This window comes from Aphanomyces invadans (genome assembly GCF_000520115.1).
Source record: "Aphanomyces invadans strain NJM9701 unplaced genomic scaffold supercont1.4, whole genome shotgun sequence".
Classification (NCBI taxonomy): Eukaryota; Oomycota; class Saprolegniomycetes; order Saprolegniales; family Verrucalvaceae; genus Aphanomyces; species Aphanomyces invadans.
The window spans coordinates 2,037,253-2,062,142 of record NW_008580149.1 but is presented as its reverse complement, the minus strand read 5'-3'; the positions used below and the strand labels follow the sequence as shown (position 1 = coordinate 2,062,142).

Here is a 24,890-nt window from a genome sequence, read left to right as displayed (position 1 = left end):
GAGCTACTTTTTTGTTATCATCGCACAACTCCCGTTTCTCTTCGTGTGCGCGGCGAATCCCTAGATGAGGCCAAGCTCCCACTCCTCTATTGTGTTTTCACTTGTAGCCAGCAGGTATATCACTGCAGGTAGTTGGTTACGCCTCGGTGAGTTGCCAAGCCCCCGTTGGCAAGTTCCTCCATCTCGCAGGCGACTCTGAACGTCTCGCCATTCCCACCGCGCGCCAGTATGTCGACTGTCTCGTCGACTGGGCTCTTGCTGGCCCCCACACTCTCCAGCTGACTCGATGCAGATTGTTTAGTGTGATCCCGTTACACAATTTCAACAAAATCGAAGCATTCTTTACTTTTCTTCTTTCTATACGATTTTTTCTATACGTATTGCATGTATATTTATGCATAGTATTTGTTATTTTGAATGCCCCTCCTTTGTGACGTTTCCACCAAACATCTAAAGCACATGCAAGTGCGCGGCGCGAGATGTGTCGCGCCAGCCATTACTCGTGGAAATGTCCATCAACCGTCAAGTAGATCGGTCCATGCGCTGGAATGAATAAGCAGCACGACATGGGCATGACATTTGGCCATACTAGAATTCACATCCACCATGCCAGCCCTCCACACAGCCCGGCACGCGTTTCGAAGCCCACCGCTGACAGAAGCGCAAGTAGTTCGTTTCCACAAACTGGCCGACACGAGCGTGGCGAAGTTGGTAAGTGGTGCCTCTCTGGTGGTTCTCTTGCGTGCGGCTCACGCGAGAGGCTGTAGGTTCGTCATGCAGAGTTGCAAGACACCTCGATTGCGTGGACTCGGGACAAAGCGCCGGTTCATGGTGTGGAAATGTTCAAAGGCACGGATGCACTCGCACCACAAAGCACTCGCACAGCCGCGTGGACGACCGAGTTGTTTGGGACCATCGACGATGTCGCGGGAATGTACAAGACAGATATTGCCGATACAGATGACCACCGCGCGTGCCAGGCCCCGCACCAGTTCCAAGCCGTCGATGGTCTGCGCCTCTACTGCCTCGACAACACATCGCGTCAATACATTGGCGTTCATTACGTTGTGACGGAGCTTCCAAGCTTCATGAACTTGAAGAACAAGTCGATCGTTAAGCGGCGTGACTGGTGCTTCCTCGAGGTACACAGAAAGTCGCTCCTGTCGGCAAACTGACTTGCGCTGACTAGACGCATACCCACTTTACTCTGGACGATGGGAGGCGCGGCTGGGCGCGGGCGTTCGTGTCGATCGCATTGTCGTGCTGCCCTGACGTTGGGGTCGCCATGGACATTCTGCGAGGGAACATTCTTTGCGGAGGGTTCATCTTTGTCGAGAGCCCCGCCAAGCCAGACTACGTCCACGTGACCCAATTGCTGCAAGTTGACTTCAACGGCAAACTGCACGGCCACGCGCTTGGGGATTTCGTCGTCAAGTTGGACTTCCAGCGTCGTGCCAAAGCGATGGCGACGATGGACGCCCTTCTGCGAGGGTACCGACTCGGTCTGGCGCCGCTTCCATCCGCTGTTGCACTGACGCCGCGGTCGACGAGACATTCATGTTGTCACTGCCGCACCAAGTTTGGACTCCTCGTTCCAAGCGACCACTGCCGAAAGTGCGGTCTTCTTCTGTGCTTCAAATGCACCAAGGTGTGGACTCTGCGAGGCCATGGCAGTTGCCCCGCGGTGGCCGTGCGGGTGTGTAAAATATGCTCACTCGGCCGACGTGTCCACCGTGATGACACTGCAACGCCACGAAGTCAAGGATGGCCAGGTGGAAGTTATCGCGATCGAAGCGCGAGCTTGGGCGTCCTGGAGAAGACTCGACAACTTGGCGACTTTGCCATTGCTCGGACACCGACCTCTGGACGCAAACGATGCCATCCCCTTCATAGCATCCCGTCGGGTCGTCCAAGTGGCACCATGACCGTTCGAATGTCCATGGATCAAAGCTACTCCATTTGGTCGCCGCTCCGCAAGTCGATGGACACGGCTCATCCCGATGCGTTTTCGAGGCACTACCTCGATTCAGCTGTCGCTTAGCCTACACGCCTCGGAAAACAAATATAAGTTATTGTTGCATCCCGTTCGTTGAGGTCACTTGCTACGCAGCACAGACAAACTTCGCATGATCATGGCTAGATATCAGTGAACGCGTAGAAAGCTATGAGGGTCTTGGACGTCGGCACCAACAAAACGGCGGGCAAGAAGAAATCGGGTGGGCCTGACCAAGTCCATTCTCAACTCCATTGAGTTGGACAAGTGTGTACGGGTGGCCCTCAACAGCGCAGACGTGGCGGCGCTCGTGGATCTGCTAAGCGTTCGCCGAGTTTGGGCACGCCCAGAGGAACGTCCACCGAAGCTAGCCTAGCTAACCGCTGTCGAATTGGTCGTTGTCACGCAGGACGAAGCAGCGAAACCCATCAACATGTCGACAGAAGTGGAGTGTTATGGGGATCAAGTAGCAAGTGTACACAGGGCGACGATTCCACCGAGAAACAGGCCAAACAGATTTCCCCACACCACGATCCACGTCAGGTGCGGGGCGACAAGAGTTTCCAGCATCACAGAAACTTCTGGCGGGTCGAGCCGCATCGCGCGCGTATGAAGGAAGTTGCCAATCTCTTGGGACAGCCGTTGGACAACGACATCCTCCGACGATGCACCGATCACGGCTTGTGTTCTCGACAGTAAAGACGGGTGCTGAGAGAACGACGGTGAGCTTCAGCGCTCTCCTGGAAGACACTGGTCATTCAACTTACTTGCTGGTCCCATTCTGCTGCGAGGGCCACCAAGAGAGGCTTGATCTTTGGTACCATGGGCTCGATGCCTCCAAACATACCAGCCAACGAATTCAACACAGCCCCTGCACGAGCCAAGGTGTGGTAAGTCTTCCATACGATGGAATAGTAGGGAGAGAGCTACCGTCGGGAGTTGCCGCAACAAAGGAGAACGCGTTGATGAGGGAGATGTGGGCGTTGGGCTGGTCGAGTTTCGAGCGCACGGTGGCATAGATTGCGCCTTGGTTCGAAGCTAACGAGTTCGCATACGCAGCTAGAGTCGGCGGCGAGAAGAACGTGTGCATCATCTAGGAGTCAGCGTGTCAAGCCTACAACTGTTCGCTAACCCTTGCGACTTACCAGGCGCTGCAACTGTATGGCGATCTCTTTTGATTGCCGATGGAAGACGCCAGCCCCGATGCAGCCACGGACACGGCGGAAGAGCAAGTGCACGAACAGAGCGTTCATCATCCCTGCGCCGAGACCACATCCGCCGACGAGCGCTAGAATTTTCCCGACAAGGGTGTAGTCGTCACCGCACGCAAGCATAACAACGCCAGCCAACGCCACGAAGCCACAAAACGCAGTTGTGACGTCGCCACAGGCTAGCCGCGGGAAACGCAACGGCGGTTCATGCCTTGTCTGGTTGGTCTGAAAGAGAAAGCTCTCTGCTTTCGCAGACGAGTACATGTTCGCGATCGATCGCGATGCCCGAGATGTGTGAACCACATTGCATCCGCGACGGTTCGCGGGCCAATCACATGACGCCGTTGAGGCCGTCCGTCCTCTAGACGGAATGTATGGCCCCCGTCGAGGACTTAGCGCGCGGCGCATTACGTCAAGAAGGACTCGTCGGCAACTCGACACGACACCAGTGGACCCACATCTACACCGCACAGTTGTAGACTCAAGTTGGAAGGTTGTCGCGGCCCTGGAAGTCGCCAGGTGCGCCACTGGGCCATCGATCCGAACAAAGCGAGACAAACTCGTGTTAATCGAACGAAAGCGCTGCCTCGTCCAGGACCCTGCATGGATCTGAATGCGCAATGGACGGCAGCAATGCTTCGTTTTGTGCAGGCCATCGAAGCGATGGCTTGGGTCGTGACGAAGTTCGACAACTGCCCGCCACCACCTCTGCCGATATACGTAAACGCGACACTTTACCCCAAATACCTCCTATTCGCGTTAAAATTGAAAAGACGGTTTTATTCCACCTCTGACACCAAGAATGCAGGTCCCTCCCTGTAAAATACGCAAAAGTATGAGCGTTAAATAGGCTTAACATGCCTGCCTGCCCGACTCACCTTGGTATATCCCATTCACGCACCCACATATCCCGAGTGTCGACGGCGCTTGCTCCAAAACCCTGCAGCCAAGATGAGCAACCTCCCAGCCATCGAACTTGCCGAGCGGTCTGCATGGAAAGCGCTGCATGCGCTCCTGCTGGAACATCCCTCCAGCGCCAAAGAGTGCGACGACTACGGCATGCTGCCGCTGCACTGGGCATGCACGGACCCATCTGTGACCGCCGCCGTCGTACAAACCTTGCTCGACTTGCATCCAACTGGCGCACGCACGAAAAACACTGCTGGCCTCTTGCCCCTCCACATCGCGATCAAAGCCGAGATCGACGTCCCGATCGTAGACAGCATCCTGCAGGCATATCCTGCGGCGTTGGAAGTACGCACTCCTCATGGCGACACACCTGGAGACCTCGCTCGGAAGCTCGCGAGTCCACAAGAGCTGTGCGACGTCCTCCACATCGAGTACGACGTGCCTCGTCGGATGTCCGTCGAGTCATTCCTGTCCAAGTCGCGCTCGAGTAGCTGCAGCTTTGGTGGGGGATCGCAATACGGAGGCACCAACGGCATGTCGAACGTGCACTTGCCGCCAAGGTGGCAGCACGAGAAAGCGTGCCATGTGTGCCAGGCCAAGTTCGGTCCGTTCCGATCGCGGCACCACTGCCGCGGCTGCGGTGTGTCCGTTTGCAATGCGCACTCTCGTGGTCGTATGGCCCTGCCCCACCTCGGCTTGCAATCCCTGCAGCGGTAGACGTCCCCACCAGTCGTCATCGATAGCTTCCATGGCTCACGGCGCACTTCTAGAGTTTGCGCGGCGTGCTACGAAGAGTTCAATCCAGAAGGCCCGGGCGTCGGCTCTCTCACGCTCACCTCAAGTCGCAACATCCGCCGCATTCGTTCACAGACAGAGGACTTTTTCAAGTCGTCGTCGTCGTCGTCAAGTCGGAGCATCCTGGCACAGAAAGCAGCATATTTGCTGGAGCACCCTCGGCAGCCGGAAGCGGACCAAGGCTCCGACATCACGCGACCGTCGAGGTAGCGGATCGTGTGCATTGTTGATGAGTGTACAATTTGGATGGCGTGATAGTGCATGAGGGTGAGTACTGACGCGGCTGTGTATAGAACGTCGTCCGAGTCGTCGCATGACATCGATCTTCTGACCGAGTCGATCCTCACGTTGAATCGAACGAAAGCGCTGTTGCAGGAGCAACTGCAGGCGACTCACATGGTGGCCCAGCAACCCCCGCTCAAACCGCGAGATGGCACAGAGCATTGGCCGCAGGTACGTCCTGCCGTCCGGCGGAATGCTGCGCTCCCCTTCGTCCTACCACTTCATGTTTCGAATAGATGCATCACTCGTCTGGGGCTGTCGTCGACGTAGCCCAGACCCAGCACTTGCTAGGTACAGCTCCATCTTGAAATGTTTTCCTTGTTCATCGACTGCACCTACCTCGTCAGGAGGCACGAATCGATAACTAACCGGACGTGACATGTTGTCGGCGCAGGAGTGACGCTGGCTGACAAAGGCAGCACGGCGGCTGCCATTGACGCCTTGCGAAAGAGCATTTCGAACAAGCAGACAGCGGGGGCCTGGTACGACTTGGGCAGGTTATTGCATGCATCAGGGGAAGAGGACGCTGCCGAAGACGCGTTGAGAAAGGTGGCGGACTTGTCGTTTGGCTGAGGCGGTGACGATTCGTACGTCCGTAGGCGTTGGCTCTGTGTGCCGAAGAGGAACAGCAGAAGATTCTGACCATGCTGGGCAAGGTTCTTTACGCCAAGGGCGACTCCAATGCAGCGCTGGACGTGTTCCAGCAAGCGCTGGGGGATCTTTCTCACGCCGCGGACGAGAGTAGTGACGAGGAGGTCGTTGGGTCCTCGACTGCCCAGTTTTAATCCACATCGTCCTCCACAAGTCTTTGCGAGGCACCACAGACCAAGTAGCAGAGCCAGACGATTGCCCCATGATGGGGATGCAAAGAGTGAGCTAGAAAAAATATCCAGGTTTATTAAGAATTCGGTCGATTTGGGGTATATATTTCACTACAAATCAATATTTTGTGTGTCCGGGTAAAAAATGGGGGACCACTTATCCGGATGTTCCATTGCTGTCGTGCACAGGAATGGCACGACCGCTTGTCGACACACACTGCCACCTTCAAGACCCCCGCCTACGATCGACGCTCTCTGATGTGCTCTGTCGAGCTGCGAAGGCTGGATTGACCCATATATGCAATTGCTCATGCAACGAAGTCGAGTGGAGTGACTTCTCTTCACTCCTTCAGGACACACCGGCGTCTCCAAAAATCGTGCCAGCCTTCGGGTTGCATCCTTGGTACGCAGGTGAAGCATCGCCAACGTACTTGAACACGCTTCGAAGTATACTCCACCAGTATCCATTTTCACTGGTATGGTATCCATTCGACCTTCATAGCGGCGACTGACGCTTGTCATCATCTGCCAGATGGGAGAACTCGGGTTGTGCAAATCGAGACGTGGAAAACAGGTTCCAATCCATGTTCAAGAACAACGATGCCGCGAACAGCTGCAGCTGGCGGAGGAACTCCAGCGACCCGTGGTTCTCCACTGTGTTGGCGCGCATGGGCGACTTTTGAACCTTCTTACCCATGCCCCCTTGCTTCCCCATGCCATCTTGCACGCCTACTCTGGATCTCAGGACATGGTCAAGGCTTTTATAAAGCTCCAATTCCCCGTCTATTTCTCATTCACGGCGAAGCAATGTGTCGACATGGCCACGTCCGCCAAGATTCGCACGATCGTTGCTGCGGTGCCATTGAATCGATTGCTGGTGGAAACTGATGCCCCAGACCAACGGCCGTCGTATGCCCCATCTGCAGATGCGCCAGTGGCTTTCTTGGACATGGACGACTTGATCAAATTGGAGCACAACGACCCGACGGCGGTCAAGTTTGCCCTGAATTACGTGGCACTCTGCATGGGCAGGTCTGTTGACGAAGTTGCGACTCAAATCTACACCAACGCAATGGAGGCGTATCAATTCAGCCCACAGGAAAACGAATGACGGGCTCATCCATCAACCCATCAGCATCGCGTCATGTCGAGAGCCGCCAGTGCATCGGCTATTCGCCTGCTGCTCAGATATTCCGTACGGACGACAACGGCCAACAGAAACCGGTGGACTCAAATTGTTTAGTGGAAGTGGAGGTAGGAGAGCCGCAACAGAACGCATAAGCCAAGGCAAATGCCTCTGTTTGCCGTGTTAACACGATGGAGCTATAAAAATCTCATGGAAGAGCTTGAAAGGCTACGGATGCAGACGTCGTTTATACTCTGCGTACGATAGCCCTCGTTCCAAGCCATCATGGATGTTTCATGCTCCGCACGACTTCACAGGAGCTATCAGGAGTGCTTCATGCAGTTCTGGCAGGCTCTTGGTGGGGGACAGTCAAGAAAATTTCCATCAGTTCCGATCATGGAAACGATTGGAGTACTTCCAGCCAGCTTGCCGACGCATTCTCGACCACTTGGCTCAAAGCAAGGAGCCCAGGCTCACCAAGGGCTCTCCCGAGGAGCCTTGTTCGCGATAGAGCTATTGTGTGTGCCCAGAGGATGCGGCCACGACACTGGTGATTCCCGGAAGGCTCTCATGATGGACGGCATCAATGAGTCGTTCGAGTCCACGGAGGCGTTTGCCTCGTGCCATTGAATTCTTGCGTTGGAAGCTTCGATTTGAGCATGGTGGAGGGGTAAACCGTATCAAGTAAGCTTATCCTTTGCCGTAGGAAGTCCCGTCCCGTACGTCGCGTTCACAAAACCTGTTAAGAGCGCCACGTCGAGGCTGGCGACAATCGTTTTCGCCGCAAATCGATAGAGCTCGAGGCGCACGCGACCGACGTGGGGGGAGTCCATAGCGAGGTGTACGGCTTCAAACGCCTTGGACACGTCCATGTCGAACACTTCCGGCCGCTTGACGCTCGGTGTGTACGCGACGCATTGCGACGTGGCTACAAGGATAACGTCATGCCAAGGAATGTCAGAATGACATACCCCAACGCAACGACCGCTCAAAGTCCCACACAGCCACGTCCACAATGATGCTATTGGTGGCAGTTGTGGTAAATGCGTGAGTGCGAATGGACAGGTTCCCGTTGCTGCCTTCGTTGAGCACGCGGGAGCGTTCTCGTAGAGCGCCCTACAGCAAACAAACGCGCAATCAAGCGCGGCGGGGTCCCCCATGCCATCCATGTGGCCCCAGCGACCACCTCCGTCACCAAGACGACCGGAAACGCGGGCAACGTACCTGGGGAACCAATAGCGAGGCGCACGTTTCCGTGGCGCCAGGGGGCAAGTCGGATGGAAAATCGACGACATACCCTTCGTAGTCCCACACGGCTTGATCGAAGGATCGCAGGGACACAGCTATCGTGTATCCTTGCAAGCCGAAGCACGGGTCGATGTCGTCCTCGAGGGTCGTGGCCACTCGCGACAGCAACGTCGATGTGACGAGCGGAATCGAGTGGATCGCGTACAAGCTATGCATTCAAGGCAAGGAGGTCATGGAGGATGTGCACTTGTGATGGTGGTGGGCTGTTCGTCAAAGCACCTGTGGACTTGCAGACCATCCCTCCACACGATAGCGACTAGGCTTGGGCAGCAGCTACCGTTCGACTGCGCCACTGCGCCGTCGGGAGCGTACTGGTACACGCACAAGGCAGTGCCATCGGTTGTCTTGTCAACCAGCTTCCACGCTGCAGAGGGCACGGTCAGGGTGGAGTTGGGTATGTCTGCGAGTGTGGATGGAAGCTCGTGCACCTGAAAATTTGAGCTGCGCCCTCGCAGTGACTTCCCCGGACGGCACGCGCGGCGAGTGGGCGGATGATTCAAATGATACCACTTGCCGCAACGTCGCGTTCATCTCGAGCGGTGTCGTGTACGTGGTCAGGGCCAGAAACACGTTCGCATGATTGTTGCTGTCGGTACACGTGACTGAGGCAGTTGATCCGTGGGCGTGCACTGTTTGAACCACGTCCAGCGCAAGGAAAGCTTGGCGAAACACGTGGAGGACGGCGCGGTCGGTGGCGCGGTTGATCTTTTGGTTCCAAGTGTCTTTCTTCGTCGCGACCTTCTTCACGACGGCCGCCTTCGTCTTGGACTTTGTCTCGTTGTTGGCCAACAGTGCTGCTCCGACGCGACTGGACGCAAACTGAGCCTTGCGTGCCGCGTTCGACGCGCTCTTGGCCACCTGGGTCGCCGCAACTCGCTTCATCCGGTTTCACGCCGAAACGATTTTTGACCACATTTGTCGTCCAAGTTTGAAGCTATCTTGACCTTCCGCATTGGGCATGGAGACGGTGGACATAATGCAGGGACATGTCACGGCAACTTCAGTTTGGAGACACTACCAGGCACTAAGCAACACCACGAATGCAGATGGCTCTAGGGGAGGCCAGACTTGCATTGAACAGGGCCGTCATCAACAGCATGTTCTGTGCCTTGAATCTGCCACGACCAGCTCGACGCCCCCACCGGGCATGGACTTCGACAAGTTGTGACTCGAACCAACCCTTCGGCCACGCACAGACACTCAATGCATCTGCAGCCCTGCCCCCCATTGCTCCGACCCGACCGATGCATCAGTACCTCGTCCGCCTTTCCCTCATGAGCTCGTTCATACGGGTCGACAACCCTTGGATGCCCAGCTCCTTCTCGTCGGCTTGTACGAATTTGGAATGTTCACGGACCCTCCTCCGCCCGGTGTCATGTGCGTGTGCTAGGATAGTCAACGAAATGTGCTATTCCACTCCCGGGGCAATGGCCACACGGTGCCACATTGCAACCTCTTGTCGTGCTTGCTTCGTTGGCGCGCTTGCATGAGTCATGGGATTCCTAGATGGTCGACCCCCCCCACCAGTTCTTCGAACGACCTGGCTGCCCTCGCATTGTTTCGAATCCAAGAGTATGTGGTCGAAGCATTCCACTTCGTTTCGCGACCGACTCCAGGACAGGATCCGACTGAAAACAATTCGAGTTTGCAATCCCAACGCAGCAACTCTCCACAGCGCTTGGGCGGCGGTGTTCTCTGCACCCGTCATGTCGAGCGCAGTCTCGTAAACGACGCGATCGGACAGTTCCTGGTGTGTGCAGTTTGCTGTGGCACGAACAAGCCGTCATGCCGCAAATGTACTCTTTCGAGATTATCATCCTACCCGCTGCTTGTCGTTCTATTCACACTTGGCATCCTATTCATGGACGGTCTACGGTGCCGTGGTAGATGTCGGTCCGTCGGAGGTCCCGCCCCCTTTGTTGGTCTCCTTCACCACGAGTTCGAGCTTGTTCGACCCGCCGCCGTCCGATTCGGCTTGCGATGCAGGCGCGCGGCCGTCGCCTTCCCGTACCATGGGTAGCGACCCCGTCGAGAGTTTCCTCGAGAGGAGGCCTGACGCGACGGTCGCATCCTGCAGCAAGTCCTTCACCACGCCCTTGATCTGCGCGTGCTTAAAGTTGTCGTCCCGCTGGTTCCACCACTCGCGATTGTCGAGCAGCGTCGTGTACCCGTCGACCTGGACTTGATGCGAGATGTTGGCCCACACGTGGAAGAGCGGGCTCACGACAAAGTCGGCAAACCCGAGCTGCATCTTCTTGAGGGCGAGCGTCGTGCGGTCCATGAACGGCGACACCACGAGCCCGAGGGTCTTTTCTTTGTCCCCCTGGCCGAAAAACTCTTCGACGACGCGGTCCGTCCACCTCAGCATCGTCACGCGGACTTTGGCCGGGTTCGACACGTCCGATGTGTGGATGATCATTTTCATGAGCATCTTCTTGTCGCTAGAATGCAGTTGACATGTGGGGAAAAGGAATTCAAGGGCGACGTCGAACGCAGACGTACCCGAGAGTCTTGATCTCCAACCGTTCGTCCAGCGACTGGGGCATGATGTTTGCTTTGAACAGCGCAACATCTTCAAAGTGTTTGGCCATGTCTGTGCCCAGCACGAGCTGAATCAACATGTCGCGGCTGTACCTATGCACGCGCACGCCCTAGTCAGTACACAAATCCCCGACCTCGACGCGTAGAAACATGTGTGCACAGTCGCTCAGTCGGGAACGTACTTGTAGTCGTCCGTGCTCAACTTGCTAAAGAGCATGCAGTTGGAACTCTTCATGGTCAAGAACGCTTGTGCCACGTGAAAGTTTTCCAGCACTGCTGTGTCGTTGTACCGAATCGCGAGCTCCGAGCCTATTTGATATACGTGAGCCTTCGTTCGACTCGAGGCAGCCGAACAGAGTCAGGTAGGAGCCCGAGCCCAGTCGACAGAAGTGACCTCGACACGGAGCTGCAAAACCCGACGTACCCGATGCGATGTGGAACCCGTTGTTGAACCCGTCGTGTTTGTAGTCGTGGATGCACGCGGCGAGGAGCACGAGCGTCCGATCGAGCGGTCGCAAGAACGGCGCGATCGCGCTGCGCGTGGCAAAGTAGTTGGACGTTTGCATCACATCCGCGGCGTGCATCGCGTTGTGGTACGGGTTCAAGACAACGTAGCCTTGCTGGATTTCGATCAAAAACACGGCCAGCGTGTGCGCATCCAACAAGAGGTGCTCCTCAACCAAATCACGGAGTAAAAAGTACCCCATGTGCGTCAACGCGTTGCCTTTGGTGATCTCTACATCCGAGACCAAGTGCCGTTGGAAGCGCGTAGAAAGCAAGCGTTATCGAGCTAGTTACCTTGCACGCGAAATACGTCAAAGTCCCATTCGGCCACGGTCGCCATGAGCTCGTTGAAGTGGTGGCGTGCCGTCTCGATAAGCGGGAACAGCTCGTCTGTGATGCCCGAGTTTTCTTTACGTAGCCCGCCGACGCCGGCGGGGCGGCCCACCTTGTCGTCTGGGTCGGTAGTCCCGGCGCCGACGTCGGCCGCGGCTGGTGACGGGGTCACTGCAGACGCATCGTTCTTGCGAAGAAGGCCATCGCGGAGCCAGTCCTGGGTGTCTTTGTCGATGTTCTGGCCATTCAGCATATGCTCGCCGGCGTCGTACAGCTTGTTGTTCTTGATTGTGTAGATCGCGTAGTCGATTTCACTCTGGACGCTCGGTTTGATAGATGGATGGTACCGCAGCTCGTACAACGTGCCTAGCACGGTTTCGATGGGCGTTTGCAAGGCACTGCCGCGGTGGGCGTGCTTGAGGGCCGCCGACCGCTGCTTGATGCGCTCAAAGACGACGACGATGCGGAAGATGCGCAAGATGGGACGCATGCGGAGTAGGGTCGCGATCGCGGATCCGGTTCCGTTCTCCGACGTAAAGCTCCACAAGCTCAGGACCAACGTCCCTACGACGACAATCGCGTCGAAGCTGTTCCAGAAGCTCATGAGCATGACCAGCCCAAACCCAAACAGACGCAGGACGAGCTCGAGCGTCAGCACAGAGCTCACGACAAGGTCAACTACGTCGAATGCGTTCTGGTACGCCTTGAGCTGCGCTTCGAACGTCATTTGCACGAGCTACGTGGGCCAGAAGTTAGGCGAAAACCTTGAAAATGGGTCACAGCCACATACGACGAAGATGCCATAGCATATCACGATAGAGATGAAGAAGAGCTCGACTTTGATGTTGGTGACAAATGCCCCGACGGCATTTCGTGGCCTACAAGAGCTGTGACGGTGGTGGATTCGATCGATGCGATCGTTACTTGTCGAGGGCGCTGGACGCACGGTGACGTTGCCGGAGGTGGCGGCGGGCGTTAGGAGGCAGATCCACGACACTCCGTCGCACCGGGAGCGAGTCGGACGGCACGACTGACCGCGCACCAGGTTTCACGCTTGCCCGGGGGGATTTCACGCTCACGTTCATGGACGGTAGACCGGTAGACGGGTCGTCGACTAGCTGAAACGAAATACCGCAAGGCGACAATGGCTCCGTCGTCGTCGCAGGAGGGGTCCCGTGGATGTTGTCTCCTCCGCCAGTGCCGACCCTAGCGACCCCACCATCCACGAGGGTTCCAAAGTGCGCCCGATGTAACCGATCGAGTGCCGCGCTATAAATAATCTCGCGACCGGAAACCGACGTGGCGGCGTCCAAGCGTGCGACACACATCGCGCTCGTCTTCAGCGTGGTCAAACGCGCGTCAAGCGTGAACGAATCACGACATGCGCGCGCCGTCGCAGAAACCAACCTTGACCCCGCGCGCCACCAACGTCCACCTGCACAACGTTTTGCGGTTCTTGGACACGTTGGACGTGCTTGGAGGCACCGTGCCAGTCGCACTTTGCCACGTTGACCCACGGCACACACAGCTTTGATACCATGCCCTCCGTGATTGTGGCACGAACCTCTCGACTGCAACAAGGGCGACAGTCGTTCGTTCGCTGAATTGCGAAACGGTGCTATTCTTAGCCATCCGGTTGTGGCAGTTGCAGGAAATACCAGCAGCCCGAGGCGTGGGATAGCATTGGAGGCGGAAAACGAGCTACGTGCTGCATGCACCCCCTGGACAGCGATACCCCACGCACGGACAGCCTTCATCCACTTCCTTCTTCATGAGCAGGGTGGGAGATCACCCTTGAAACATTCATTTACATAAAGTAAATGAATCATTTGGACGCATCCGGAAACAGTTGATCCCCGGAGCATCCGGAAAATCCGATTCCGCGCTCGGGGTTGCCATCATGGGGTTCCGAGGGATCTTCCTCCAGCGCTCACAAAACCCGGACGACAGAGGCGCTGCAAAGTTTGAAGTGCTATGCGCAGAAGCGGAACTGTGCTTGCTGGTGGAGCGACAGACTATGTCGGACATTGATCCGTCGGGCGTTGTCGACACCAAGGTCCTTGTCAAGAACGCAGCGACCACGGACCTGCTCTTTGTTGCACGAATGGCAGACGTGACGATGGAGGTGGGGTCAATGTTCTGGGTCGACGGGACTACGGTGTATTGCTTTCGATTTGTGTCGGACAACAGCTACGCCGAAGTCCTGCGGGCAGTGGACGCACTACGTCGAACGGAGCAGTTGGCGCTCATGCGGAGTGTGCTGGCGTTTCACCCCCTCGGTGGCAGCGATGGCAAAGACAACCCGACCAAGTGGAAGCATTACGCTGCATGCGCCAAATTGGACACGACGGGGGCAGAGGTACGAACCCTTCGACATGGCATATCCCGTTGTCCATAGCGAGTGCAACCCAATAGGAAATACCGTCGTCGGACTCTACCGCGGCGACATCAAAGCCATCCAAACCCCGCAAACAGGTCGAAAAGGTCCCTCCACCTACGCTGAAGAAGAAGGGCAAAGTGGCACCCTCCACATTACCACCCGGAAAGACTGCAAGGAACAGCGCAGCGCAGCCACCACGCGATATGGTGGATTTTCCTCAAGCAAAACGAAACAAACCCACATGCACGAGCGGCCCCGTGAGCGAGAAAAGGCGCATTGCAGAAGCAAAGGCGTACAACAAGGAGTGGCTCATCACGATCGACCCGAAGCAGCCCTCCAAGTACTGCCTCGATCTCTCTGGATTGCTCAACGTCAGCATGTAGCCCGTCGTAACAATCTCTTTCTAGCGGCCCGAGCTGCCACCTCTGTCGCAGGCGGTAACCACTCCTTGCTGCAATAATCATCGCTTGGATTGAGCCCGAGCCGCATGGTAGCCAAGGCAAGATGTTCACGTGTCCGAGTGGTGTCGCCGACCACGTTTTCTGTGGCCGTTGCATGTTTTACAAGTTCAAATTGAACCTCACCGACTTTTTCGACCGCGGCGTGCATTATTCGTGTCGCCTCTGCTCAAGAACGTGCGATTGCACAGGATGCAGCGCAGCCCCACCCGACGCCGCGACGCTGCTGGCGATGCCCCGCCGACTGTCGATTCCACTCGCCGCGTGCTTGTTGTGCGGCACCACTACCGACTCGCTGGTCTCTCATCCCCACTTACTCGCGGTGCGCTCGTCGACATCGATCTTGTCTGAAAGGGTACATGTAGGCGCAATTGTGTCCGTCATGCGTCGATACCGTCGCGGGGGTGCCTTCCACTGGATGCGACGTGTGCGGCTACTTTGAAGCGAACGACCCCGTCCGACCGTGTGAGCATTGCTCCAAGGCGTGCTGTCCAGCGTGTGTGCTGAAGCTGGGGACAGTGGGATGCCCCCTCTGTGAGCCTGCAGCAAGGTCCGACCTGCTACCACCTCCCCTGGTATTTAGACGTGAACGACGTCCTGGTAGCTCGACGGGTGAACAACCACTTGTGACTGCCTCTGGGGACGACGGTGCTGCTCCAGTTGCCGCCATGTCCCCGCCGCCCATCGATCCCCAAGACGGCCTCACCTACTTTGTGTCGTACGTGCAGTCGATACTCCACCGCGAGACACGTCGTTCGCCGCCCAAGCTATCGGAGGATTCGTGCTTCTGCTGTAAGGACGGCGGCGATTTGATCGAGTGCGACTTCGTCGGCAAGCATCGATGTCCAAAGGTGTACCATGTCGGTAAGTTTTGATGGCCCGCCAGTTGACCCCCTCGGGCTTTCGCTTCGATCGACGGGATAGATTGCCTTGGATTCAGCGTTCCCGACGATGTCACCTGGACTTGTCCACGCCACCTGTGTGCATTCCCCAAGTGCACGCACGTGTCCAAGTTCATTTGCCGGTTCTGTCCGGTGGCTCACTGCGAGGTAGGCATGACTCGTCACTGATTGAAGTGGTGGACATGGGCGACGCGTTTTGTTTTCCTGCCTTCGCGCACGGTCCGCGACTACAACGGCGCTGACTCTGTGGAAAACGGCATAGAAACATGTTCCGGCAACGTCGACGGTGCTTTGCCCGACCCCACCAGACACCCACGCAGGCACGTCGTACGTCCTGTGCGCATCATGCGGCGACCAGATCACGTTGGCCATTCGACGCCGCCTGCTCCCGCCCACCCTCCACGCCACCCTGTTGAACACCTAACTCTTTTGCAACGTGCCGTGCGCGCCGTCTCGTTATTTTTTGTGCTTTTTTCGCTTCTTTTTCTTCCCAACCGATGAAGTTTCCACGTCGTCCGAACTGGTGGTAGTCGACGGCGCGTCGTCGCCGGACTCGCCAGGGGCAGCTGCCGATGCACTCAACTCGTCGCCCTCGCTCTCGTTCACATGATCCGGCGACCCCATCAAGCTCTTCTTCTTGCCCTTGTTCTTCTTTTTCTTCTTCTTGTCCATGCCTTCCTCTGGCTCGTACTCTTCGTCGTCGACAAACCCGAGTTTCCACGCAAACTCGGACCCGAGCTCGATGTTATGGCGACCTGCGCAGTTGCGAAAAAAAAGTCGATGAAAAGATTTGACTCGACCACAAAAAAAACACTACCGCCATCGGAGACCATCGCAGCGGGGGGAGCCGCCGCCCCATCGACCGCGGGAGGCGGCATCATCCGCATCATGTTGGTTGGGACGGGGATGCCCAGGCCTTTGACCACCGACGCCTGGGTTGTGTCACAAAGTTCGGCATCAAACGACCGCCACGTCGCGTGCGACTGCAAGAACGACCGAAGGAACGCGTCCGGGGGCAACGTCGCCGCTTGCAGCCTGCGCATCCAGCGACAAACGTGAGTGTACAACGCGTGCTGCATCCACTGTCCATTCAGAATATTGAACACAGCAGCAGTCAGCCCACCACAGCAACTCATGGTCGCCACCGACAAAGTCGACGGGGCGTGTTGTCCGTCCATTTGGGAGCTGGTCTGCTCTTCATCCACGCAACGACCATGCACTTACCGAATCGCATTGCACGCTTGGAGGATATATCCTCTCGACGACGCGGTCGGGTCCTTCCGGTAGATGTCGATGAGGGTCGTGACGAGCTTGGCGTGTTGAAGCAGGGGCTTGAGGACGGCGGCGTCGTCCGTGCGCAGGGCAAGGAACACGAGGCGGTAAAATGCGTGGTGGTACAAGTTGTTGTGCGGGTACTGGACAAACCACGCGATTAAAATGCGCCACACGTCCGTCGTGAAGAACGTGGCGAGGTGCGTCCTCGGCGCTTGCTCGACGAGCGCGACGAGGAGCTGCACCAAGTGCATGCGAAACTCGGTGAACGGGTGGGCGACCGTATACGCCGTGTGCTTGACACCGTGGTCCGACGCCGTGGACGCGTGCTGCGCCGCAAACTGCTTTTGCAAGTACGTGAGGATCTCGGGGAGATGCGCTTGGACCCGGTCAAACACAAACGCTTTGGCCACGTGCAACTGGTTGGGCACCATGTTGACGACTGTTGACCCGAACGACTGGTAAGGCGACGTGGGGGGGCCGACGACTTGGTCTTGCGCAGCTTTTTCAAGCAGCCCCAAGAGGCACCTGTGCACGCAAACTTAAGCAGGAGCAATGGTGGACAGCATGTACCGGATGGCTGCTGTGCGGCGACCGCAAGGAGGAGCGAGGAACGACTGCGCTGACTTGCCATCGGGGGTCAGCGCCGTCGTCACGAGGCTCTCCAGCAATTGGGTCGAGTGCGCCAACGGTTCCAGCACGATGCCGCCATAGTCGTCGGCGGCCAAGCGATCGAGAAGTTCCAGCAGGACGTCGGCGGCCGCGATCGCGTGGACTTCGTCGTACTGGGTGTCGCAAATGTGCTGAGCGACAAGGAGGACGATCTTGATGTCTGCGAGGGCCTTGTAGAACATGATCTTGGTCGCAGGCGGTGAAATGTACACACGCAGCAACGCTGCATTGTGCGGTTTGCATATCATCGTGAGAAACAGTTCTGACACGTGCGGGTGTTCGATGTGCTCGAGCAAGCACTGCATGTATCGACCGCATGTTCGGCCGTTCACCCCCACGACGTTGTGGACGTCGTTCAAATGCAACCGGAGAAGCTTGTCAAGGATTTTGCACCCGTGACGGAGATTCCCGCGCGAGTTGGATTGGAAAATGGGAAAGAGACATTTGGTCATGACGCGCGCCTTCGAACTCAAGAGGAGAAGAACTTGATCGGATGTGTCGTCGCCAGCCACCAACATCGTGGCGCGATAGCTGCGTTTCAAGTCCTCGGAGACATCCGTGTCTTCGCGGGGCACCTTGGGACCCTTGATGTGCGAATGGGACGGACCGTCGTGCAGGAACGACTCAGCGTCATCGTTCAGCGAAGGTTCCAACAACGTGATGAAGCTCAGGAACGCCGCGCAGTGTTCATCGTCGTTGAGGAATTGCACCATCGGCGCCGTCCACCCCGGAGTCTCCAAACACAACCGACGCATCACCATTTCCAAAACAGCTTCCTTCGTCGGCTTGTGCGGGCCGTTCTCCATCTCATCTGGCTCAATCGGTGCTTCCATTCCTGCCAACGCTTCTGTCAGGTGACTCATCAGCTGCACCGCCAGTTTTCCGACCACCTCGAGCGAAATCCATGAAAACGCCAAACTTGTTTGTCTCCCCCGTTACAAACAACACCTGGGTTTCTTCGAAAGATCGTGTTATTCATAGAGGGAGTGCTAGTTCCTTCTGCATGAGCCCAGCGTCCACTTATTTATTTGTACTCTACCCAATCAAGACTCGGATTGGCTAAAATATATAAATTCTACGATTGGCTAGTCTCAATTCTCTCGACCAATCGAAACAGATTCCAACATCAACGCAACACGTTTTATTCCGCGTCATCCCACCAGAGGCGACAACTTGACGGGCGGCTCGTCGACTTCCAAGCAATCCAACGCAATATGGAAGAGAACACCTGAAAGATTTGCAATGCGCACCACACAGGGGATGAAAAGCAGGGGTGGGACGGTCGTTGAATCCTGCATCGTGCACGCCAGTGGATTTTGTTAATTCAATTAAACCGAACCCCCAACAATGAATATTCCATCCTCATTGGCTGAATTTGCTTCATGCATTTGGTTGGCTCGCGTTTTGAGTGGTCGCGTGGGCCGCGCATTTGGCCATTGTGCATTTTTCCATCATGCCTGCCAAGAAGGTCACCAAGGGCTCTGCCCAAGCCGCTCCCGCGAAGACTGCCGCCAAGGCCGGTGCCAAGCCCGCCGGCTCGACTGCGTCCAAGAAGAAGGGTGCTGATCCTTTGTTCCCTTCTGCCCCCAAGAACTTCCGTTTGGGGGGTGACATCCAGGTATCGCACCGTGCCTCGATTGTCGTCGGATGAGAGGTCGACGCCATGTCGTTGCTTCATGCATTCGTCGATGATGTTAGCGGGTTACCACAACCGCAATGACAGAAATGATCTGTGGTGTCGTCGGTCCACTCTCGTGGATCGCGCACTACGGTAAATTCTTGGCACCCACTCGTTACGCCCACCGCATCGTCCTCATCGCGTTGTCATGCATTGTAGCCCAAGCGCGACGTGTCCCGCTTCGTGCGCTGGCCCAAGAACGTGCGCCTCCAACGCCAAGCCAAGATCTTGCAAACGCGCCTCAAGGTTCCTCCTTCCGTGAACCAATTCACCAACACGTTGGACAAGAACCACGCGTCCGACTTGTTGAAGCTCTTGTTGAAGTACCAGCCGGCAACGAAGGCTGCCAAGCAACAGCGCTTGAAGGACATTGCCGCCGGCAAGGAACAAGCCGCGGCTCCCCCTGCCACGATCAAGTTTGGCTTGAACCACGTGACCTCCTTGATCGAAAACAAGAAGGCCAAGTTGGTCGTGATCGCCCACGACGTGTCGCCGTTGGAATTGGTCGTGTTCTTGCCTGCTTTGTGCCGCAAGATGGACATCCCATACGTCATCTTCAAGGGCAAGGCTCGCCTCGGCCAACTCGTCCACAAGAAGAACGCTGCCGTCGTCGCGTTGACCCAAGTCAACAAGGAAGACAAGGCCAAGTTTGACTCGTTGAACACGGCATTCCGCGCTCAATTCAACGACGAAACCACCCACCGCCGCAAGTGGGGTGGCGGCATCATGGGCTTGAAGACCCAAAAGAAGTTGGAGTTGCGTGCCAAGGCCATCGCCGCCGAAGCCGCCAAGAAGGCCCAATACTAAGTTATTGGCCAGCTTCTTGCAAACCACCGCACTCTAGGGAAAATCTGATGGAAAAATGAGATGCTAATACACGTGTGCACGTGTTGAGGCAAGTCAATGCTAAGTTAAATTTGTCGAAACTCTGTGCCTTGGTGGCTAACGGCCAACTTCGTACTCCCAAGTGCCGATGAACTCTGGTCATGACAGCAGGACCACCGTCAGGTTGTTCGCATGCGCTTTGGTTGCCGGCCTGCCGTAACCGAATGGCCGCTGTGGATGAAACCCCCTTGTTGCTCCAACCGCGACGATCGTTTCGGGACTGCCAACATGTTCCAGGGAGGAGATAGCGTCGAGTTGCTCGCGGCGGGGGGCAAGAATCCCGCGGCCCCATGGAAACTCACGGGCAAAGTCCGTCGCGAGTACGACAAACTGAGCAAAGTGTTTTTGTTCACGATGGAAGGGTCGGCGCTCGCGACCAAGATGGCGCTGCCCAAGGATTCCACCAAATCCCGTGCGACTCCGTTCTTGCATGTCGTCGTTCGTGGTCGGCTGATGTGTGCCGGGATTGAATGTAGTTGGACTTACCCAGCGATACCTCGTGCTCCAAACGGCGATTCCAGCGGCGGCGGCCATCTCGGTCGAAGTCGGCGTGACCGACGCCAATGGCACGCGGCGCCGCATTGTCATGTCGTCGGCGTTCCGCGGCGCGGTCGTCCATCAGCTCCACGCACAAGTCAGCGCAGCCATCCATCACCATCTCTCGTGATCGACGGAGGTGTCTAGGTCCCATTGCAGCAAGTTACGCGGGACACGTGGTTGAATTGGTGCTTTGACGTGGCGGCATTAGTGGACGGATCTTTTGCCAAAACTCTGCGCACCCTCGACTCCATTAGCCTCAGTGGAACGTGCAAACTCCGCCGGGTGTTTACGATGAAGGAGCCGCCGATCCCGTCGGACCATCCATTTGGTACGAACGCACGAACCGCCGACTCCCAGCATTGATGGCCGGTGGGTAGACTTTGTCGGAGGCGTCGACATTCCTCGAGCGTTCGCCATTCCGGGGGCCATAACCGAGTACTTTGCGGCCAAAACTGTGGCGCCGCCACCGTCAGCGTCCTTGCCAACGCATTTTCCAGGTACGTGCACAAGAACCGTTGAATCACTAAATTCACATGCTTGCATCTAGACAACTCCCACCGCGAAAAAGCGAAAACTCCACGACCCACGTCAAGCACCAGGAGTGCTAGGGTCGCTGCTGCGGCAGGAGGAAAGCCCCTATCGGCAGATTCAACGAAGAAAACACTCGGCGCGCCATCGTCGGCATCGTCGTCACGAAGCACGTCGAGTCGGGGGGCCCGACGAGCGCCGCCACACACAGAAACTCGAGAGCCAGCCAGTGCGCTACCTTCAGCACCATCCTCCGTGCGTCCATCTTCCGCCCACAACAGTCATATTCAAGGAAGACGACGCATTCAACCCGTCACCGTGGCGCCACCGCCACTGTCGTCAATGTTTCGGTTTGCATTCACGGAAGCCCCCGGTCCGTCCGATTCACCAGAGGTGCAGAGCATCTCTGGCAAAAACAGGGACAATGCCTTGGACACAACGCGCCGTTTCGACTCCAAGTTCCGATCTTGGGAAGATGACAAAAGTCCTGTCAAGCCTCCAACTCACACTGAAGCTCCACGTCTCTCTCGACCTACCACGGCCATCGCCAGCGATGCGGTCGAGCCCGTCGTTGATGCTGTCCCGACTAGCCGAAGCAATGCCGAGCTCACAGCGAAAGAGCTGGCGAAGGCACTGGCCCTGGACGAGTCGCCATTCTTTCGTGACGACTTGCCTTCACCCGTCGCAGTACGCATGACTAGCTCGATCCACCGTGGGAGTTTTACACAAGAGAGCATTTTGCAGGTACCCGCCGCGATGGAATGGATGGACGAGGAGGACAGTCGTGGGGTGTCCAACGAGGATTCTGCACCACCCAGCATCCTCGACGGCCGTCCTGACAACCAAACTCCGGACTCCATTCCAGAACCCACCAGCACTACTCCAGAGGTGAAAAATCAGCGGATCGACGTTGGCGCGGCAAAGTCGGTAGCAAGCCTGTTTCAGTGGGCGCCGCAGAGCCTGTTGCAGCCTGTGGGCCAGCCACAACTGACAGCTGCCCTCGACCCGCCCTTCGCCCCGTGTATGGAGGATGAGGAAGGGCCACTGACTTCGAATGGCATTGCGAAAGTGGCACACCACTCGGAGCCTCAAGATGACACCGAGCAAGTACGCGTGAAGGAGGAGGTGTCGCATCCACTGGGCACGAAAGGGCGTTGGATGGATCAAGTAGGACGTCTCTTTGTGGCAGTGATGGCACTCATCGCTTCGACTAGAACAACAGCGAGGACGACGACGACGAATTGAGCTTTGACATGTAAGAGTCCTTGTCCCCGGCTTGCTGCAAAACGTTCCTTTTGGCGCGGCTGTAGGACCAAGGACTTGCAAGCACAGAGCTTTGACTTTACCGATGTGCTGGAGGAATCGCTGCCGAGTATGGTGCAAATGAATTGTTCCCCCGTGGCGCGGCGGCCACCTCCCGCCAAGACCACGCATTCGCATTCCCCACCGTACGATCTCTCCTGCTTCATCCGATCCAAGCATGGCTGATCAATCGGTGCAGAACAGCGCGCTCCGTCGTCGATCCCCGCATCCAGAGCTTGCTTGGTATGTCCGCATCGACTCACTGCTTCTCACAACCCCCTTGTAGAGTCGACTGGTACCTTGTTCCTGGATTCAACGACGGCATTGACAGCATGCCGTAGATTGGAGCCAGCCGCCCCCGATGGACCTCGTGTACGACCCGATCTTGGACTGCTATCACGACCCACAGAGCAACAAGTACTACCAGTGGCAGCAGTAGCGGCCCCCAGCACGTCGTTCAAAACGATCTGCACCGCCCAGCAAACATAAATTGATATACATGGTTTGCGCCGACTCCTTCCATCAGCCAACTCACATGCTGGGTCCGTCTGGGGGTGGCTTCACCAGAGGTAGCGACCGTCTGTCAAGATGGGTCAATCGGAAAAGCACTTCGCCCAGCAAAGTCAGACCGGGTCGCGGAGACTGGACTTCGAGCTCGTGAAATCGATTCCATCGCCACATGAAACACGAACGGACGGACACGCGCCATACGTCCCAACCATGCAAAAGCACATAGCAAAGACGACATTTAAACAGTGCGACATTGTACCAGCCACAGCTCAGCTCTTGGGGTGTCCACATCGCAAGTATCATTGCACATGCTGAGGATAAACCAGCAGGTGCTAGCCCGCGATCGGGAGGCAGGGCCGCACTTTCTTGCGCCGTTCGTCGAATGTGGTTGTTGCATACCGTACCTAACGTGGGCGATCGGCTACAACGACATGAATGTTGTCCTAGCATCGCAAGAACTGTTGTCGCATTGTCCACCCAGTGCGCACCGTTCTACAACCCAACCTCGAAAACTGAACGGCATGCGCAGACCGCATCGGACGGATGGTTTGCGCTCCCGAAAAAGTGGTGATGCGCGTAGATCTGCTCGGAATGGACACTTTCGTCGTGTACTTGGTCGCGATTCGTAGTTGGGGAGAGCTGGGACCGCCGGTGGAGCAATTCCATCCATCGGGGTTGACGCTGCCGCGCAAGATGCTGTGGCCAACGGTAGAGCTCAACCGTGATCGCAGTTCAACGCACCGCGACAAGAACAGGCGGCACTTGAGAGCAATTGCATCGGTCATCTCCCACGCAAACACAGTCAGCGGCTGGCGGTGCCTACAACTTACGTTCACAGTCACACATCACGTGGGAAACCACCCGAGCTATCTGCGCAATGGCGCGGCCCTAAACGCATTGTCGAGGTGCTGTCTGTTTGGACTTTTATCGTGGAAGACCTCGTTGAGCGTCATGGACGCTCCACGCATCATGCGAGCCATCTTTGTTTCTAACCCCCCGCACGTGGCCGCAGCGCTTCGTGCCTTATCCGCGCACTCCCGCCCTCCTACTCTCGTCGATGATCTCCCGTCTCCAGTCCTTTCCTCCGACGTGGTTGTACAGCCTGCTGCTCCAGTGGTGCCTTCCCTCGCTGCGCCCCATCAGCCTTGCAGCCTGTCGCCCTTGCGCTTGCTCCTGCTTCGCCTGCGGTGACCCCCCCTTGATTCTCCTCGCTTACGTCACAATCCACCGCGGAAGTCCACTCCACGAGGAGGAGGGTGATGTTCTGGTCCTGAGGTCTAGCACCATGGCCAGAAGGCGTCAGAAGATGGAGTTGCAGCATCTTCTGGTCGCTTACCGTGTTTCACGCGTTCGCCACTGCATTCATTGAATTTTGCTGCATTGATCTCATGATCGCCCATTCTGGTTTTGGCTTTATCTAAGTTTGCATGGTGTTATTGTGCGCTCATTCCAACGTTCAACTTCATTCAGGCTAGCTTAAAACTCTCAGCGATCAAATTCAGTTTTCCAATTCCTTTCGTGTGGGCAAGTCCCCCACAAGGGAGGAACCAGACTACAGTGCTCAAGCCAAGCCCTCGCGGCATCATCATGTAGTTCAGGGTACCCCCGTCGAGCACTTTCACAACTGGAAGCGCCAAGACGTAGATGACGTTGCCCTCCACCAAGAGGTCTACCCGTCATGTTCACGGCTCGATTTTGAAAACACTCACTAGCGGAGGAAAATGCAGCAAGTCCTCGATTTCGGTCCATTCGTCATTTGTATTGAGACCCTGTCGCTAGTGGCGTACAAGCTCCTGTCGTCTGTGATCGAAGAGCTGATGTGAACCGCTCAGACTCTACCACGTCGTTGAAGCTGTTAAACCCTGGAGACAACGCTATTCTGGTCTTGACAGCCTGATGCGCGCCGCCCCCACTCCAACATGACTAAGTCTTGAGAGGGA

General features: G+C 56.7%; 10 protein-coding genes across 17 annotated transcripts; 6 read left to right on the top strand and 4 right to left on the bottom strand.

The window, feature by feature from the left end:
• The first annotated feature begins 597 nt into the window (after positions 1–597).
• H310_03066 (hypothetical protein) lies at positions 598–2,080 on the top strand. Its single transcript, XM_008866816.1, has 3 exons — positions 598–711; positions 768–1,142; positions 1,190–2,080. The coding sequence occupies exons 1-3, from the start codon at positions 607–609 to the stop codon at positions 2,039–2,041; spliced, it is 1,332 nt and encodes a 443-aa protein (XP_008865038.1). The 5' UTR covers positions 598–606; the 3' UTR covers positions 2,042–2,080.
• Positions 2,081–2,427: 347 nt separating this feature from the next.
• On the bottom strand, positions 2,428–3,693 carry H310_03065 (hypothetical protein). Its single transcript, XM_008866815.1, has 4 exons — positions 3,139–3,693; positions 2,924–3,086; positions 2,761–2,864; positions 2,428–2,701 (listed from the first exon to the last, which is right to left on the bottom strand). Exons 1-4 carry the CDS (start codon positions 3,610–3,612, stop codon positions 2,456–2,458), a joined length of 987 nt encoding a protein of 328 aa, XP_008865037.1. The 5' UTR covers positions 3,613–3,693; the 3' UTR covers positions 2,428–2,455.
• A 397-nt stretch (positions 3,694–4,090) lies between these two features.
• H310_03064 (hypothetical protein) lies at positions 4,091–6,110 on the top strand. 4 transcript variants are annotated; one of them, XM_008866811.1, is made up of 6 exons: positions 4,091–4,826; positions 4,884–5,114; positions 5,202–5,361; positions 5,427–5,481; positions 5,585–5,739; positions 5,790–6,110. In XM_008866811.1, the coding sequence occupies exons 1-6, from the start codon at positions 4,156–4,158 to the stop codon at positions 5,973–5,975; spliced, it is 1,458 nt and encodes a 485-aa protein (XP_008865033.1). In that variant the 5' UTR covers positions 4,091–4,155; the 3' UTR covers positions 5,976–6,110. The 4 variants fall into 4 exon arrangements, with proteins under 4 accessions (XP_008865033.1, XP_008865034.1, XP_008865036.1 ...); XM_008866812.1 differs by having other exon boundaries at positions 5,585–6,110; XM_008866814.1 differs by having other exon boundaries at positions 5,427–5,739.
• Positions 6,111–6,197: 87 nt separating this feature from the next.
• H310_03063 (hypothetical protein) lies at positions 6,198–7,356 on the top strand. The gene is made up of 2 exons (XM_008866810.1): positions 6,198–6,487; positions 6,544–7,356. Exons 1-2 carry the CDS (start codon positions 6,203–6,205, stop codon positions 7,120–7,122), a joined length of 864 nt encoding a protein of 287 aa, XP_008865032.1. The 5' UTR covers positions 6,198–6,202; the 3' UTR covers positions 7,123–7,356.
• Positions 7,357–7,790: 434 nt separating this feature from the next.
• On the bottom strand, positions 7,791–9,339 carry H310_03062. 2 transcript variants are annotated; one of them, XM_008866808.1, is made up of 5 exons: positions 8,874–9,339; positions 8,665–8,809; positions 8,362–8,593; positions 8,109–8,253; positions 7,791–8,065 (listed from the first exon to the last, which is right to left on the bottom strand). In XM_008866808.1, exons 1-5 carry the CDS (start codon positions 9,325–9,327, stop codon positions 7,818–7,820), a joined length of 1,224 nt encoding a protein of 407 aa, XP_008865030.1. In that variant the 5' UTR covers positions 9,328–9,339; the 3' UTR covers positions 7,791–7,817. The 2 variants fall into 2 exon arrangements, with proteins under 2 accessions (XP_008865030.1, XP_008865031.1); XM_008866809.1 differs by having other exon boundaries at positions 8,109–8,593.
• An 885-nt stretch (positions 9,340–10,224) lies between these two features.
• Positions 10,225–13,151, bottom strand: H310_03061 (hypothetical protein; the record flags this gene model as incomplete). Its single annotated transcript, XM_008866807.1, has 7 exons — positions 10,225–10,886; positions 10,948–11,079; positions 11,169–11,295; positions 11,411–11,722; positions 11,785–12,559; positions 12,614–12,701; positions 12,748–13,151. The coding sequence occupies 7 exons, from the start codon at positions 13,149–13,151 to the stop codon at positions 10,316–10,318; spliced, it is 2,409 nt and encodes an 802-aa protein (XP_008865029.1). The 3' UTR covers positions 10,225–10,315.
• A 552-nt stretch (positions 13,152–13,703) lies between these two features.
• H310_03060 (hypothetical protein) lies at positions 13,704–16,026 on the top strand. 3 transcript variants are annotated; one of them, XM_008866804.1, is made up of 8 exons: positions 13,704–14,182; positions 14,239–14,543; positions 14,611–14,640; positions 14,698–14,983; positions 15,027–15,211; positions 15,266–15,525; positions 15,586–15,710; positions 15,826–16,026. In XM_008866804.1, exons 1-8 carry the CDS (start codon positions 13,724–13,726, stop codon positions 15,985–15,987), a joined length of 1,812 nt encoding a protein of 603 aa, XP_008865026.1. In that variant the 5' UTR covers positions 13,704–13,723; the 3' UTR covers positions 15,988–16,026. The 3 variants fall into 3 exon arrangements, with proteins under 3 accessions (XP_008865026.1, XP_008865028.1, XP_008865027.1); XM_008866806.1 differs by having other exon boundaries at positions 15,266–15,710; XM_008866805.1 differs by lacking the exon at positions 15,826–16,026 and having other exon boundaries at positions 15,586–15,742.
• H310_03059 lies at positions 15,989–18,420 on the bottom strand. Of its 2 annotated transcripts, XM_008866802.1 has the most exons (4): positions 17,409–18,420; positions 16,788–17,363; positions 16,381–16,598; positions 15,989–16,318 (listed from the first exon to the last, which is right to left on the bottom strand). In XM_008866802.1, exons 1-4 carry the CDS (start codon positions 18,368–18,370, stop codon positions 16,020–16,022), a joined length of 2,055 nt encoding a protein of 684 aa, XP_008865024.1. In that variant the 5' UTR covers positions 18,371–18,420; the 3' UTR covers positions 15,989–16,019. The 2 variants fall into 2 exon arrangements, with proteins under 2 accessions (XP_008865024.1, XP_008865025.1); XM_008866803.1 differs by having other exon boundaries at positions 15,989–16,598.
• A 525-nt stretch (positions 18,421–18,945) lies between these two features.
• Positions 18,946–20,146, top strand: H310_03058 (hypothetical protein). The gene is made up of 2 exons (XM_008866801.1): positions 18,946–19,125; positions 19,345–20,146. Exons 1-2 carry the CDS (start codon positions 18,961–18,963, stop codon positions 19,990–19,992), a joined length of 813 nt encoding a protein of 270 aa, XP_008865023.1. The 5' UTR covers positions 18,946–18,960; the 3' UTR covers positions 19,993–20,146.
• Positions 20,147–20,263: 117 nt separating this feature from the next.
• On the top strand, positions 20,264–22,976 carry H310_03057 (hypothetical protein). Its single transcript, XM_008866800.1, has 11 exons — positions 20,264–20,482; positions 20,547–20,704; positions 20,755–20,938; positions 20,988–21,107; positions 21,158–21,825; positions 21,883–22,305; positions 22,353–22,393; positions 22,449–22,586; positions 22,640–22,683; positions 22,727–22,735; positions 22,782–22,976. The coding sequence occupies exons 1-11, from the start codon at positions 20,299–20,301 to the stop codon at positions 22,877–22,879; spliced, it is 2,067 nt and encodes a 688-aa protein (XP_008865022.1). The 5' UTR covers positions 20,264–20,298; the 3' UTR covers positions 22,880–22,976.
• The last annotated feature ends 1,914 nt before the right edge of the window (positions 22,977–24,890 follow it).